Genomic DNA, 16,698 nt, shown 5'->3' with positions numbered 1-16,698 from the left:
AATGGCTACATTACAGCAGAAGGAAATCAGGGATGGGGGAGACCCACACGGTCTGTGTTCTTTCGTGTTAATTTTATACGCTTGCATTTAAGTGCAGCCACGTTTTCTCAAGGACAGGATCTCAGAGAGGCAGGCAAGCAGAGTAGGAGCTAAGGAGCTGGGACCATTGCACCTTTAAGGACCCAGTCTTAGCTCGGCCTCCTTCCCGGCCCACCTCTGAACCCTGATTGACAGGGCGCCGGGGAGGAGGAGCCCAAGGAGGCCCTGGAGGAGGCGCAGGCAGGAAAGTAGGGGAGGAGGGACCGTCTTCCCTCCAGTGGCCAATCGCAGAAGGGGGCGTGGCCCGCCGTCTCTCAGAGGGCCAATCAGCACTGGGGGCGTGGCTCCTGCATCTCCTCCCTCTCACTGTCCTCCGCCTCCTCCTCCGCCCCTCCCCCTTCTCGGCCCCCTTCCCTTCCCTCCTCCTCCGGCATCGCCTCCTCCCCCTCCCCCTCCCCCTCCTCCTCCTCCTCCTCCTCCCCCTCCTCCTCCTCCTCCTCCTCCTCCTCCTCGCAGGCTGTGGTTTTCTGTGTTTCTGGAGTCCTGAGCCCGAGCTAAACAAAAGCAGGAGCTGGCGGGGCTGCCGGAGTTTGCGGAGCCGGAGGAGGAGCGAGCCGGCGCTGTGCCCGCCGCGGCGGGGGGCTGTGGCTCTGCTAGCCCACCCCTCTGCGATCGCCCGGCCGGTGGGGGCTGGGGCCGCGGGCGGGGGAAAGTTTGCCTCGCAAACCCCCTGCCTGGCTCTGCCTCCTCCCGATCGCTGCCTATTTGCAAAGGGATTAACCAGCGGTCTGAGCGCGGAGCCCTTTCCTGCCTCGGAGGAGCCGGACTGAGCGCCCTAAGCCAGCTCTGATTTCTTCCGTCCAGTGGGAAGGTGGTTTATTTTCCTTGCTCTTCGGAGTCGACACCCTTCCCCGGCAGCCCTCCCCCTTCGCCCCGCAACCCCTCCACGCCCCCTCCCCCTCCCACTCCCCATCCTCCCACCACCCTGCCCGGAGAGGCAGCGGGGTTTTTTCTTTTGGTCTTCTTTCCCTGCCTGTTTATCCTGAAAAGGATTTGGAGACCGCCGGCCGGATCGGAGCCGGTGCTTCCCGGGACCGCGCGCAGGAGCCGGGGCCGGCCGGGCTGCGCTGCTCGGAGATGGACGAGCAGCCCAGGCTGATGCACGCCCACGCGGGGGTCGGCATGGCCGGGCACCCCGGCCTGTCCCAGCACTTGCAGGACGGGGCCGCGGGCACCGAGGGGGAGGGCGGCAGGAAGCAGGACATCGGGGACATCCTCCAGCAGATCATGACCATCACCGACCAGAGTTTGGACGAGGCGCAGGCCAGGTGAGAGGCAGCCTATTCTTCCCCTTTCTTGTGTGTGTGTGCGTGTGCGTGTGCGTGTGTGTGTGTGTGTGTGTGTGTGTGTGTGTGTGTCTCCCTCTCGCCGGGGAAACAATGGGAAGCTAAGCAACACAGCGCTTTCTTTTAAAATGTTGTTTCTTTCCCCATTTTGAGGAGCAACTCCGCGGCGGAGGACTGCCGGGGGAGGGAGCGTGGTTGTCTCCGCGCGGCCCCTGCCGCGAGGTGGCCTGGCGGCGTGTGCGCGTGGGCACAGAGGCATTCGCCCGCGTCCACGCACACCCGGGCACGCGAAAACGCTGCCCACGGACCAGAGGCGGCCGGCACTTTTTACTGCTTTAAAAAAGTGCCTCCGAGAGAGCAGAAGGCTCAAGTTTTCAGCAGATTTCGTGTCTTCTGGGTGAGGGATCCCGTGACATGACAAAATAAAATGTCCCAGGATCAAGCTATTTGCAAATGTAGTTGACTCTTTACCTAAATTAGAGACTTTTGATTTTTTTTTCCTGGATGTACTCCTCCAAAATTAATTTTTATTTCTTCCCTTTTCTCACCTCTTAAAAACAACAACAACAGGATAATTCTTTGTCACTAGTTGTCAACTCCAGAAAATACTCTGTATCCATTTAATTACTGTAAAAAAAAAAAAGGCTGATGGAAAGATAAGAGGTAATTTTACTTTTAGACGTATTTGTTAGTTTTAAGGAACTAGGACATTTAGTTTAACTTTATTGTCTCCATTTGAGTCGGGTTCCTGACCTCCATGGCACAGAATGTCTGGTCCTTTAAAAAGGGGTGGGGGGCAAAGCCAAGCATGCTTTCCCATGCCTCTTCCAGGACCACTCAGAGTGCAACTGGGAGGAATGGAGGCGCGTGCGGGTTTGATCTGCTCCGATGCCGAGGACTTGCCGGTCTTTAATAAGGAGACATAACAAATAAGCCGGGCTTCTTCTCCCGTAGCCGGCGGCCAGCAGTGTGGTCTCCACTCCGGGCTGTCCAGCACACTCCCTTTCAGAAGAAAACAGACTCAGTGGCAGCCCACTCTGGCTTGCTCAAGGCCCATCTCGAAAGGAAGAATTTAAAAAATCTAATGACCACAGATGTGTTTACAGTTACCCAGCTTTGTTACATAGCTCAGTCTTTTTTTGTTTTTATTTTTTAAAAACATATATACACAATTCCTGTACTTCAAAGGACTTAGTCACATGGAAAAGACATCATTATACGTATTTTTGTCTTAGGAAAATAGGAATTTGAGTTGAGAAATGAGAAGAAACAGTTAAAAGCGTGGCTGTTATGAACCCCACTCTTATTTCAACTGCTAGACATGCCACATGCAGACTCCCAGCGCTGGGCTCACGGGGGTTTGAAAACTCTCGGAAATGTTCAAAGGCCTGAGTTGTTCCAAATTGTTTTAAATTGGGGAAAGTTTTCCCAAATTAATCGCTGTTCTATTAGAATTTTATTTTCTGGAGAAAAGCTAGTCGGTATGGTAAGTGGGAGCGCTCCCACTGGCATGCTCTTTTTGAACTGGAACAGATTTCTCCATCGCATTGTTCCCGAAAAATAAACTCAGTCATACCAATAAGCTGCTTTATTAACAAGTTTGTGAAGTGGAAGGCCGGTAAGGTGGGCGACTCCCCACTTTCCTGATGTTCAGTCCCCCTCCTTTTTGTAAAACTGAGGACGGCCGTGGCTTGGCGGGTTCCCTCTTTTAATGGCCTAGATTCCAAGAGGGATCAGACACAGTTTGGGGTTAGGGAAATTTCTGTTCTCTCTCTAACCCCATTGATGTGCTGGGGAGGTGCAGTGTTTCTGTTAAGCCGTGTAAGCTTTCTTGTTTTGTGTTTTCTTTGCATTTGGGCCTATAGATACATGAAAACTATTTTAAAAGCCCCCCCCCCCCCCAAGAGATCTTGGCTACATTAAAGTCTTTCCACCCCTTTTCACCCTCAGAGCCAGATCACCACTAGGCTTCCCCCTGGTTTAACAATGTAACTACTCGGCAAAAGTGGATCTGATTTTCCTTTCTCTCTGGTTTAACAATGTAACTACTCGGCAAATCTTGGATCTGATGTTTCTCTCGTAGTTGCACCTTCATTACATACATGTGTTATCTACAAAGTAACCCATTAGCATTTGGACACAATGTATGTGTTTGTTTTGATACTCTCAGCTTATTCCTCCTTTGCTGTGGAGCACAGACCTTCTGGTTTCTGTTCTTCATGAGCACGGCATCTATTTTTTATTTTTATTTTTTTACGTTCAGATGCATGCAATTAAAAAAGAATTGCATGCATCTCAAGTGCCAGGGGTTCCCATTTATCTTGACAAATTAATTTTAGTTAGTACACAGAATTCCTTTAACTAATAGCTGATACGATCAGTATTTTGTTTCCAAAATAATATCCTTCTGCTAAGTGCTTCCCTAGTAAAATGAGGGGAAAGGTATTGTTTTGTTCTTCAAGTGCATTCTGAATGCAAACACGCTGGAGAACCAGGTAAACCACTAATCTAAGAGGCAGAATTGTATTTATTTCCCCCCCAATGGGTGCTAGGTCCTAATTGTAAATAATTTAATTTCCAACACCTGCAAATACGCGTTGTGTGCACAAGAGACATAATGTGAACACAGAGAAATGAATTTACTCCCCATATGGGCACGCCTGCCCCCTGGCAATGCATTTCCATACTCTTTAACTCGGGGACTGAAATTTTATAAATTGACAGTTTTGCTCAGAAGACCTTTCAAGCATCTTGTGTTTATGAGAATACGGGGGAATCTGCGGAATGAATTCGAGCACATGGATGAATTAAATTTGAAAACACACACACACACCGAGAGGCAGGCAGCTGCCGGGCTGTCGTGGTGAACACAGATTTTATAAAACTGTTAACCCGTGCACCGGCCTTTGCATACCCACGGCCCTGGATGGCGTTATCGGTTTAAGAATTCCACTTTGATTAAGCTACTTAAAAACCAAAACAGCTTTGCCTACGTGGGCATGATCTAGGTTCGCTCTCGTCTGTCGTTACAGCCCCTCGCCCTGCTGAGGAACGTGATTTCCTTTTCTGTGGCGGGGCTCTGTATTAAGTCACAAAGCCATTGAGGCTGCCGCGGAGTTCTGCTTGGGATGTGATCTTGGCTTCAGTGTTCATTTAGCCCCCTTGCCTTCGCGGCAGTTTGGGCCTGAAAGTCCACCTGAGCTCTGATGCTGTTTCTTTTTCGTAGAAAACACGCGCTGAACTGCCATCGGATGAAGCCTGCCCTGTTCAACGTGCTGTGTGAGATCAAGGAGAAGACAGGTAGGACGCTCAGCGTTTTCTCTGGCCAGCGGACTCGCTTCCCCAGCAGCCAGGACCCCGATATTTAAATATGAAAATTGCAGAATGGGAGCTCTCTCACGATCGATCGTGTGTTCCCATACGGCGTCCTGTTTCCTGTAAGAGAAGCTCCAAGTTTCTCAGACAGTTATTATCCAGCATTGCTGGTTTCTTCTGCTGAACTCCGTTCCGGCCCCTTGGAAAGCAGGCTGGACATAGAGGTTCTGAAGGAGGTTTATAGAATTAGTGCCTTTCGGGAAAAATATGAAAGTAAAAGGCTATTTCCGGAAGGAGTATGTTTTGGCCCATAGTTAACACACTCTTTGGGGGGAGTTGTTTAAAGTTCCCTTTCCATTGTCTCTTGCCGTCACACGAAGCAGGCTCGGTTCTCCGCGGTGCTGGCCGCTACCTGTGCGGCCCGCCGGGTCCCCGGCCTGGGAGCCCTGCCATGTCGCAGCAGGGGGCCGGCTGGGCTTGGGCGCGGGGGTGCCAGGAGGTCGCGCTTTCTGTGGTGCTTTTACTTTCTCGGCCTCCTGGCGTGGACTGACACACTTATGACACATCCCAGGAGGGCCTTTAAATTTTAAAGCCACAATTATAAAACAGCAGCCGTCCGCCCAGGGGCGGTGTGCCTCAAGGACAGCTGCTCCGGACAGGACATTTAGCCACGTCCGCTCGTTTGTTTATTTTAATCCTTAATTTCCCAGAGTGGGGGATTCTGTGTCTCTAGAAAAGGGAGAGTTGAGAAGGCGATCTGATCGCAGGCGGGAAGCCCAGGACGGGTGGTGACGGAAGGTGAGCGGCCGGGCCTGGCTGGCTGGCGGGCTGGCTGCGGGAAGTACCTGACAGCCTCGTTATTTATTTATTTTTCACAACAAGGAGTGTAACAGTCAATAATTCATATCTAAACCATATAAGCAAGGGCATGACATGGATGAAAGTGACAATAAATATGATTGCATGCCGGGTGATGGGCCTTGATGGGCGCACATAAAGAGGGGCAGGGCGCGCGGCTTTCTCTCTGGCGCGCTCTGTGTTTCTCTTTTAAAAATAAATAGTTTCAAGATGTGGCCGTGTGAGGGGCTAGGTAATTACTTGGGGCCTGAATTGTATGAAAAATTAGCGAGCAGCTCCTTTGTCGAGTGTTGTTTGCGCTGCACAGAGCATCCCAGACAAAGCTCCCGGGCAGCGGCCGCCAGGTTGCTCGCGCTGACCTTATTGCCAGCCGCTAATTGCATTGTTTTAGCTGCGAGACACCTTTTAAGAGATTTATGGGCTGTGCATACAGATCTCAAGGAGCTGGTTCAGTTTGTCAGACTCTTTAGTTTTTCTTTTTCTGTGGGCCTAGAGCAGGAAACCTAAGTACATATACACATTTTTGTTGTCTTTTTTTATTATTATTATTTTCCCTCGTTTTTTATTTTTTATCTTGATGCTTATTTATTATGAGTATTTATTTGGTTTGGTGACATTGGTTTCTAATCTGATATGTGTTCCATGGGTCTTGATTTATAAAATGTGGAATCAAGACATAAAGACATATTTGAGAATCCAGGCTGAAGAGGCTCTATTTTTGAGGACACTTTATAGATTTTTATTGAAAGGAAGCCCATCAGGGCACTTACCTGTATGTTGTGGCCAAAGTGTTTAATTCCAGCCTCCTAATTAAAGCCTCCGGGGGAGTCGGGGGGGGGTGGTGGGGGGGGAGTGGGCGGGCCTGCGAGACCCGGCCGGTGGGCTAGGGAGCTGGTCCTGCTCCCGAGGCCGAGCTGGTGGGAGAGCAGCCACACTGGTCACCCGTTCTCCCACGGTGCAATGTCTTGTCGGGATATGTATTTTGTTTTCTAATTTTTCTGTCATTTAATGGCATTCATATTTGGAGATTTTAAAAAAATCTAAATTAAGGGTTCGCGTGTTGCCTCTAGAATAATATATTTTTAAAAATACTCTGTCAAGGGCTGTAAATTGAAAACGGCAGGCTCGCTGCCCCGTGGAAAGGGGAAACACACGCAGAGTTTGGGATTGAGAGGGCATCCATGGGTGGAAGTTAAAAGCACAAAAAGGAAAAGAGAAAAGGCCTGCCCGCTCCGTCCTTCCGCGCGCTGCGGGGAGGGGAGGAGGAGCCTGCCTGGGATGCAGGGCGCTGGGGTTAAAGGTGGGAGTCCGCGCTGGGGGTCCCAGAGCAGCCGCTTACCTCCCAGCTCGGCTCTGCCACTGGCCCCCGCCGGCTGGCCTCCCGCCTCCGCCTCCCGTGCGGGTGCGAGGCAGGCACGCCGCCTGGAAACTTGCAGGAGTGTCTTTCTCTCTCGGCCCAGAGCTAGTGGAAGGTCACTGGACGGTCCAAGGTCACCGGGTGGTCCTGCACGTACGTTCCTTCAGGGCGTCACTCCTGTCCAGCCTCCTTGCCTCTGCCAAGGATTTCCCCGCTGCCCACCACCTCCGGCCCGCAGAGGCTGGGCACAGGGTGCAGGGTGCAGGGCGCAGAGGCCGGGCGCAGGGTGCAGAGGCCGGGCGCAGGGTGCAGAGGTCAGGTGCAGGGTGCAGAGGCCGGGCGCAGGGTGCAGAGGTCAGGTGCAGGGCGCAGAGGCCGGGCGCAGGGTGCAGAGGCCGGGCGCAGGGTGCAGAGGCCGGGCGCAGGGTGCAGAGGCCGGGCGCAGGGTGCAGAGGTCAGGTGCAGGGTGCAGAGGCCGGGCGCAGGGTGCAGAGGTCAGGTGCAGGGTGCAGAGGCCGGGCACAGGGCGCAGGGCGCAGGGTGGGCTTTGTGGGGTGTTGTGTCCTCCTTGGAGGGTCACAAGGTCACGCTTTGGCTCAGCTGGGCAGGTGGGGCTCAGAGGAGCCGGGCATGGCATGCCTTTGCTGCTGTGGCTTTTGTTAATGGTTTTAGTTGGGGAACTCAGAGCCAAGTCGGGAAACCCGCCGCTTGTCTGACCGGCCTTTTGGAAGTTTAAGGAAACGCAGGCACAAGCCCCGGAGCAGGCAGCGGCGCGACAGCACGGCTGATGGATAGGTATTTGAGTCAGGAATCACCGTGGGGATATTAGAGAAAAAAAGAAAGAGCCCCTGTGTTTTCTTGCCGCCAAGTGTGGGTGAGTTTTTATTTTCATACCTTTGTGCTTTTTAAACAAACGCGGCGAAGGAAGAGCGCCCGGAGGAGCCGCCAGCGGCCCAGCCCGGAGGAGCCGCGGTCTCAGTCTCCGGCGCGCTCCGAGGGGCCCTGTCTGCTCCCGGGACAGACTGGGTGGGGGGTTGGGACCATGTGGCATCGCATGTTCTTTGTTTTAGGAGCCACCCGTGTCTGCGGCAGCAGGCTGTCTACCTGTGTGCGTGCGTGCTGGGAGTGGGCCCGGTGAAGAGCAGGAGAAAGTCAAAGGTCACTGGTGTAGAAAGACCTTGGTTATTTTGGTAACCTCCCTCGGTCTCTCTTTTTTATTTCTGAGTCGGAAATCACTCAGGGTTAAAAACTAGGAAAACAAAAACGCCTGCGTGCCGGTTCCGCGGGGAAGAGTCACGGGGGGACAGCTTTAATTTTAGAACACGGGCTCGCTGGCGTTTTCTGCACCGAGCTAAGTCACGGCGGACGTCAGAGAATGCTTTTGGCTTTCCGAACACCCTTTGTCTCCCGGCCTTTCCCCCGGCGTTTGGTTAGCCGGCCGCCGAGAGCTGTGTTTAGTCACCGCCGCGGCTGCCTCCACACCTCCCTGCATCCCGCCTGCCGCTCCTGTCAGGAGAGCGATTACTTACGGGAGAATAATTTGCGTGTGTGCACACACGTGCACGTGTGTACATGTGTGCTCTAAGCGGGTCTGGCCTGCGGGCGGAAGCTGTGAGCCACAGGGCAAGGGTGCCGACGGCGAGGCCGGGAGACGCGACGAGGGGAAGGAACGTAGACAATTCCCAGCTGCCTCTGGGCAGACGCCTCGTCTAGTGGAGATGGCCCGAGTGGCTTTCACAGAAGTTTGTCTGTAGCAGAACTCGTGTGTATGTGTGTGCGCGTGTGTGTGCGTGTGTGTGCACGTGTGTGTGTGTCCACGGTCTGAGAGAGGCGGGGGAGCAGCCCAGCGCAGGGAGCTCACCTCGGCTTTACGACATGACGGCCGGGCAGGCACATGTTCCGAGCGCGCGGGGCTCAGACCATGTGCTGTTCCTTGTGATCGGGGCACAGACCGTGACGTTAGTGATGAGAGTGTCCCTCTCTCCAGTCGGTGTTGGATGATCCATTTTTGGGCAAATTCTGGCATCTGAGAGGTGGGAGGAGGGTGCTCAGAGCACTTGGGTCAGACCGACCCGAACAGGATTTGGGGAACTTGGTGTCATGTCTTCTAACAAAGGGGTGACTGTGAGGATTGGAAATGAGACTGAGGGCGCTGGAAGAGGATGGGTGAGGGAGAGGCTGGTGACCTAGGGAGTGGGGTGTGGGTGGAGCGGTGGGGGAGGGTCCCGGGGGGTGGGCTGCTGGGGGAGGGGCGCTGTGCTGTGTGCTCAGCTCCCTGCCACTACCAGGCCTGTCACACTGTGGCCTCCACCTCTACTGACAACATGAACTTCTGGTTGTTGTTGGCAAATTACAAAAAATGTCCCCAAAGAAGCAAATGAACCAGAACTTGGATGTTGACCGTACTTAAGGGGGAAGGCGTTTTCATTGTCGCGGAAAGCTCGCCCTGGCTTGGTCTGAGGCTCGGTTTGCACGCGGCTGGAGCATCCGCCTGAGCATTGGTCTCAAACTTCTTTCCGTGGACGTGGCTGTGTTTTCAAGTTGGGGAAGTGAATCTAAATGTAGTTCTGTTCCTTTTTATAATTTCCTTTTACCCAGAACGCCACCTGATGGAGGGTGTCCAGGCCCGGCTCCCCGAGCAGCTGTCACTCATTCCCACGTGACCCTGTGCCCCCATCCGTGGTGTAGCCGGGGCGACAGGAGTGGCGTCGTTGGCTCCACCCGCGATGTGAGGTGTAAGGAGCACCCTGATTGATAAATAAAATAAGTGGCAGATTAATGAGTTGTTTGCAAAGTGCTGTGCGCTCTCCAGGCTGCGTGAATACAAGATGCCGCGGTTCTGTGGCGGATTATCTCAGGACTCCTGTCCGACTCCGTCTCCGTGTGAACTTCTGGGCCAGAGGCACGTCCTGGCCGAGGACGGCCGGGTGGCCAGCGGGCGGGTGAGGGCTCGGCGCAGGCTTCTGCCTTCTGCCTTCGAGGCGTCGCTTCCCGGGCTCAGCAGCGAGGTTTCCAGGAAGAAAGTGCAGTGCGGACGGTCACAGCCTGTGAGCCCGCCTCCCTTCCTGGCGGAGCAGGGTCCGGCCAGGAGCGGCTTCCAGCCGCGGCTCAGCTCGGAGGCTCTGCTCTGTCCGCCGGCTGTCCGTGGGGTCACCATTGCAGCGCGTGAAGACGCCCATCTTGGTTTAGGTCACAGCTTCCACTCCCATCCTCCACGGACATGTTTGTTGTTACGTGGGGCCTGGGGTGGGCGTCGCACACCGGCTCTGGTTTTAGACCTCCCGCCAGATAGTTACAAGACGCTGGAGTGATGTTAGGAGTCACTGTCCTAGCCACGGTGCGGGACTTGGTCTCCGAAGCCAGGCCACTGGGCCGGGCCACTGATCTACTTTTTGGCTGTGTGACCTTATTCAAGTTCCTAAACCTCTCTGTGCCTCATTCTCCTCACCTACAGGATGGAATGAATAGTCGTATCTGTCTTAGAGGGTTGTTAGGATTCAGTGAGATAATCCATGTAAATTGCAGTGCCTGGCCCAGAGTAAACAGTTGGTAACTGTTAGCTTTTATTCTTTCTGGCCCTGCTTCCTCACATGAAGAAAGAGCGGCCTGCACCAGATGGTCCCTACAGACCACGCCAACTCCGAGGCGCCGAGGCTATGCTGAAAGGAGACCAGAACTGCTGAATTTAAGATTCGCCCTCTTTTGTTTCTCTCGCCATTCTCTGAGAGCGAGAAATAGCTGCCCTGGCCAAGCAAGGCTGGGCTGGGCTGGAAGAAGAGGGAGAAAACGGGGAAGAGCAAAGACAAAGACTTTAATCATCCACAAACCGGACAGCCACCGCCGAAAGCTCTAGAATCGCCTGTGCTAGCGACGGTGTTTTCTTAGCATCGGCAAGTGGAGATGTTACGTAATCCCAGTGAAAAGTATCCATTCGACTCACAAGTTTCAAAGCAGGAAGAGTGAGGTTAGGGCGACCTGACCTCCTCTTGTCTTCTTAATATGCTCCTTACTTAAGAAAAATGTTCGTCATGATGGCAGCCTCGACACAGAGTGGATTTATTATTTTCTCATAGCTTTTTCGAGATATATTTCATAAACCCTGGAATTCACTCACTTACACTGTATATTCAGTGATTTTAGTATATTTGCAAAATCGTGCAGCCATCACCACAATCTAAATTCAGAATGTGTTCATCGCCCCAGGACCCATCACCCGTCAGTTTGTGTCTCTCCCTGTGCCTCGCCCTCAGTGACCACTAGTCTGTGTCTAGATTTTCCTGTTCTGGACATTCTATAGAATAAGAAGCTAATATGAAAATTGACTCAACCGCAGTACGACCGGTCACTATGATGCATACTGACCACCAGGGGGCAGATGCTTGATGCAGGAGCTGCCCCCTGGTGGTCAGTGCGCTCCCATGGGGAGCGCCGCTCAGCCAGAAGCCGGGCTCACGGCTGGTGAGCACATCGGCCGTGGTAGGAGCCTCTCCTGCCTCTGCTGCAGGCAAGTGGTAAGGAGCGAGGGGTTCCGGACTGCGAGAGCCCTGAACTGCGAGAGGGATGTCTGACTGCTGGCTTAGGCCCGATCCCTGGGGGACCCCTGGGGGGATTGGGCCTAAGCCGGCAGGCGGACATCCCCTGAGGGGTCCTGGACTGCGAGAGATGCGCAGGCTGGGCTGAGGGACGCCCCCCCCCCCCCCCCCCCCGCCCAGTGCATGAATCTCGCGCACCGGGCCTCTAGTTTTCATATAAATGGAAGCAGACACCATGTTTTGTACCAGCTTTTATGTAGCATAATGTTTCCAAGGGTCACCGTTACTATGGTGATGCTATGCGCCATTCCTTTTTTACGACTGAATAACATTCCCCAGTGCGGCCGGCCCCCGGTGTGTTCGTCTGTTCGTCAGTCGGCGGCCGTTTCAGGTGTTGTCGTGTGTCGGGTGGCTGGACGCTGCACACTCACCTTGCGTGGGCCCGTCGCTGTTTCTCGGGGTCTGTGCCGGGGAGTGGGGTGCTGGTCTGAGGTTAGCATTTTGAGGAGCTGCGAACTGTTCCTGGGGTGGCTGACGCAGGTGCAGTCTTCGGGCACATTGTGAAGGCTGCTCGGCTCTGCCCCGTCGGGGCGCTCCTGCCCTCCGCGCAGGGCCCAGGCGCTGTCTCCTCTGAGCCCCGCCCCCCTCGGAGGACAGGGCTCTGGTAAATTCATGAGGCCTGCCACGCGCATGCTCGGATTCAGGTGAGACTGTGCCCAGAGCTGTTTGCGTTTTGAAGAGGAAGAGTAATGAGTCGAAGGGATGACTCTGCTGTGGAATCCCAGGTGTCCGGGCCCCAGAGGAAGATGTGGGCCACGAGGACGGGACAGTAGCGTGGACTCTGGGGACAGTGGGTTCACGCCTGGCTTGTTGTGCACGTCAGTGAGTTACTGGAGGTCACAGAGCTCCGTGTCCTCACCTGGACGGGAAGGACGACGGCACTGTGTGGCTCGCTGAGGCACGAGGCAGGACAGTCATATAAAGCACATAGTTCATCGAGTTGGCGCAGGAAATGGCCACGGCGATTGTTTTTCTGAAACCACGTGGCAGAGTGTGGCCACTCCTGCCTTCACGAGGCTCGGTCTGCTCGGTGGGGTCTCTAGCGTCACCTGGGTCGCCGGCTCGCCGCCTGTCCCTGTGTCTGTCTGCGTGGGGGGCACAAGTCTGGGCGTCTCCCCCTCCCGCCCTGGGGTTCTCGCGAGGAAACCCGGGGGGGGGGGGCGGGGACAGTGCGGCTCTGCGAGCCCGTGTGTGGCTTCAACGCCAGTGTCTCCGATGTCCCAGGAGCCTCTTGAAAGAGGAAAAAGAAACAACGGACATTAATTTTAACAACACATTTTATTTAAATACGAATATGTCAAATATTCCAACGTGCTCAACACAAACACTGTGAGGCATTTTACTCTTTATTTTTCCTGGGGCTTGAGGTCCGTCATGGATTTCACATTCACTGCGGCTTCACTGTGGACGAGCCCCCTTCACACCCACGCGTGGGCGAGTCGGCCCGCACTGACGGCCGGCCGGGAGCGGCGCTGGGAGAGCGGGCTGACGCGTGTTTGGGCAGTTTCTCAGCCTGAGGAAGACGCGTGCTTGTTCCTACTCAGGCGTGCCTGGTAGGTCTGTGGCGATTGCAATCAGTTCCTGCTGGATAGAATGTTCCAGAAAGCATATCTGAGGCCTCCCTCCGGAGGGGATGCTTTGCTGCTGGCAGCTGCTCATGGTGCCTCTCCGCCCCTCCTCTTTCCTTCTTCCCTCCCTTCGTCCCCAGCGCCGTGCTCTGTGCTTTCCCCTGGTGCTGAAGAAAATGTGCAATGTTCCCTAGATAGCAAATGGGTGGGCGAGCCCCTTGTTCCTCCAGCAGACCCTGGGACCAGCTGGGCCACGGCACGGGGGCACCGGCCCGGGCAGGAGCGCCGAGGCGGATGCCGCCGATCAGGCCCGTGTGTCATTTTGAAAATGACCGTTCATCACGTGGTCTCAGGTGTCCACGTCCAGAGGGGTGACTCCAGAGAGCCCCTGCTGTGCCCCTGCTGTGCCCCGCTCTATGGCTCCTGGGCCCTGCGTCCCTGCACGGCCTGGCTTCTGTCCGAGAACACGCCCCCTCCTTGTGCGGCAGGTCTGATGTGGCCCTGACCCCGTCGCCACGTCCAGAGAGCCAGGCGTGGGGGTGGTGCTGCTACAGCCACTTCCATCAGCCACGTCGGGCTGAGAAGGTGAACTGGAGGGCAAAAAATCGGTGGTCTTTTTTTCAGTCCTCACCCAAGGAGTGATGTTTTTTCCATTGATTAATATATATATATATATATATATATATATATATATATATATATATATACACACACACACATATACATATATATACATATATATATATATATATATATATATATATATATATATATGTATTGATTTCAGAGAGGAAGGGAAAGAGAGAGAGATAGAAACATCAATGATGAGAGACTCATTGATCGGCTGCCTCCTGCATGTCCCCTACTGGGGATCGAGTCTGCAACCCGGGCATGTGCCCTGACCAGGAATCAAACTGTGACCTCCTGGTTCATAGGTTGATGCTCAACCACTGAGCCATGCTGGCCAAGCTCCATTGATTTTTTTTTTAGAGAGACTAGAAGGGAGGGGGGGGAGAGAGAGAAACATTGATGTGAGAGAGAGGCATAAATTGATTGCCAACCACATGCACCCCGACTGGGGGCAGGGAATGAACCCAAAACCCAGGTTTGTGCCCTTGACTCGGAATCAAACCCGCGACCCTCTAGCGCACAAGTGGATGCTCTAACCACTGAGCACGTAGCCAGGTATGACTTACTTTAATTGAAGCAGTCAGCGTCGCCTGGCAAGGCTGGTTGGAGCCGCGATAGACAGGCTGCAGCTCACGGGGCCCAGGCCTCCCCAGCCCAGGAGGCCAGGCAGCTGGGGCTTGGTTTCCACCTGGGAACTGAGTGAACTTGTTCGCCACTCGCCTCCGCTGAAATCGAAATACCGGCCCCCGCCCGCCCACCCGCCCGCCAGGGGCTCCTGGAGCCTGAGCCCCACAGAGAAGCTGCCTTTCCGAGGAGGCGGCCAGCAGGCGGGAGCCCTGGCTGGGCCGCGCCTGCGCCTGCCCCTGCGCCTGCGGGCGAAGGCCGATGCCGGGGCCTGGAGGGCGGTCAGTCCGGGTCCTGAGGCCGCAGGGCTTGCACCAGGTGCGGGCCGTGCAGGGGCTCTTCCCTGTAACCACATCATTCCAAATGGGAAGGCTGCCCTCAACCTCTGTCCCACCAGAGCAAGGCTCTCAGGCCCCACAAAGGCCCGCTGCCGCTGCGCCTTCTCTGAGGCCGTCTGTGGGCAGCAGGCGGAGCGGCAGCTGTCCCTCCAGGCGGCCCCTTCCCAGGTGCCTGTCACCCTGCCCCCTGGGGGGCTGCTGGGTGCAGGGAAGGGTGTGTGCACAGCACCCAGGGAGCAGGCCCAGGGGCACCTGCGTCATGGGAGGTGGCTTGAAGCAGCTTCGTCCTGAGGCCTAGAAGGGCCACAGACAGGACCCGGGCCGAGCGCTTGGCTAGGCGGAAGGAGCCCCTGGAGCGGGAGGGTTCCAGGACGCCTGGAGTTGGGGAACGCAGGAGCCGTGGTGAGCCGGCTCAGGGGCTGGCGCCGCCCGCGGGGCCTGGAGCTTGGCAGGAGTCCTGCTGAAGACCCGAGCAGTCCCCTGTGGAGGGCTGGCCTGTGACAGGTGGGATTGGGGTGCTTGGGGTGCCCGGACGTGCCCAGTGTCTAGTGTCCTCCACCTTCCCAGTGGCTCCCGCCAGCCCCTCTTATCCAGGGTGATGTGTGGGTGGTGGGAGGGGACCCCGCCCCCAGGGAGATGCCCCAGGGACTCACTGCCTTTATTAAGCACCTCAGCTCAGGCCTCACAGTCCCATCAGAGCCACAGTCTGAGCCGCATGTGGTGCAGAGTTGCGGGGGGGGGGGGGTTCTCGTGGTGGTTGCACTCAAGGAAGTGAAGGTCAGGAGGGCGCACTGCGTGGTGGGTGTGCCCAGCGCACGCGTGTTAATTTGCAAGTTCTTTCTTGTTGGCCGGTGCTGTCTCTGTGCAGTGAAGGTTCCAGATCACGCTTCATGGCTGGAGGGACCAGATACCCCAGGACCAGCACACGAGGTTCCTCAGAGCCTTCCTGTCCTCTCCTCTGTCCCTCAGCCCTTGCGGGGGCCCCTCATCTCCCCGGGAGATTTTTAACCCAAACAACGTGATGTAGGTCAGACAGCCCTGCTCCTGGGCCTCAGCCTGTAAGGGCGGGGGCCGCCGGGCCTTCAGACAGCCCTGCTGCCTCCACGGCGGCCTGTCCTGGGCCGAGGAAGTGCCGCCACCTTAGGTTTGCAGGAATCCTTGGAGAGCAGAGAGCAGACTTGGGGCGTCTGCGCCGCCCCCCCCCCCCCCCCCCCCCCGCCGTACACGAGGGGCGTCCCTCCCCTACAGCTGGCTGGAGGCGGGCAGGAAGCGGCTGCCATCGGCTCGGCCTGCATCGCTTTACTTTCCTTCTCGGAGGCTCCGCCAGGACAGATGTCTTGATGTGAGAAGTTCCTCAATGGAGTCTGCTTTCCTCCTGCTGCGCAGTGACCGCTCCCAGGCAGCTGGGCCCGGGCGGACCCGAGACCCCGTGCGGCTGTGGAGCAGGAGTGGGCTGAGCGACTTCCCTCTTTCCTGGAGTGTCCCAGCCGCCCAGCCTCTGCCCCGCCTCACAGGACGGGTCCCCCGTGGCGGCGAAGGGCCGGGGCACGCACTCTGGCTGTTACCGGTGGCGCAGGGACACAGGCGCAGGGACACAGGCGCAGGGACACAGGCGCGGGCAGCCGGGCAGCCGGTGATGGGAGGAAGGAAGATGGCGCTGGGGGCACCTTCTCCTCACCTCTAAGTCACCTCCATTCGCCCTTCCTGAGGGGGTGCCGGAGGCGTGTGGTGGGGTGCTCTGGACTGTGTGCTGATCCCCCCCCCTGTCCTGGGGACGCGGTGCGAACTCTCAGGTCCGCGGGCTGAGCAAGTGGAGCCGTGAGACCTCCGCCTGCCCTGGTGGCTGCGTTTCCACACCCGGTGACCTCCTCGTTTTAGACCCCCGGGGGCGTGGGCATTGCAGAGTGACTTCTGTCCTGGCCCATTCATCCGGGCGGCTCTGTGGGCCGTCTCCATGGGAGGCACGGTGAGCGAGGTGGCGGGACCCCGTGTGCCAGTCACGGGCTGATCCACAAGGAGCTTGGGGCCCAG

At 56.1% G+C, this 16,698-nt stretch overlaps 1 protein-coding gene across 2 annotated transcripts in view; it reads left to right on the top strand.

The window, feature by feature from the left end:
• The first annotated feature begins 557 nt into the window (after positions 1-557).
• PBX1 (PBX homeobox 1) overlaps positions 558-16,698 on the top strand; it is a 203,267-nt gene continuing 187,126 nt past the window's right edge. Inside the window, exons 1-3 of one of the 2 annotated variants that reach the window (XM_079761184.1) lie at positions 558-910; positions 1,090-1,367; positions 4,612-4,685. In XM_079761184.1, the coding sequence (XP_079617310.1) occupies positions 1,177-1,367; positions 4,612-4,685 (265 nt within the window). In that variant the 5' untranslated portion in view covers positions 558-910; positions 1,090-1,176. Of the gene's footprint in view, positions 1,368-4,611; positions 4,686-16,698 lie in introns of both variants that reach the window. The other variant, XM_079761185.1, reaches the window with a different exon arrangement.

The sequence above is a fragment of the Cnephaeus nilssonii genome (genome assembly GCF_951640355.1).
Source record: "Cnephaeus nilssonii genome assembly, chromosome: 21".
NCBI classification, from domain to species: Eukaryota; Metazoa; Chordata; class Mammalia; order Chiroptera; family Vespertilionidae; genus Cnephaeus; species Cnephaeus nilssonii.
Note: the sequence above shows the minus strand (reverse complement) of the source record. Positions and strands in the feature narration are given on the sequence as shown.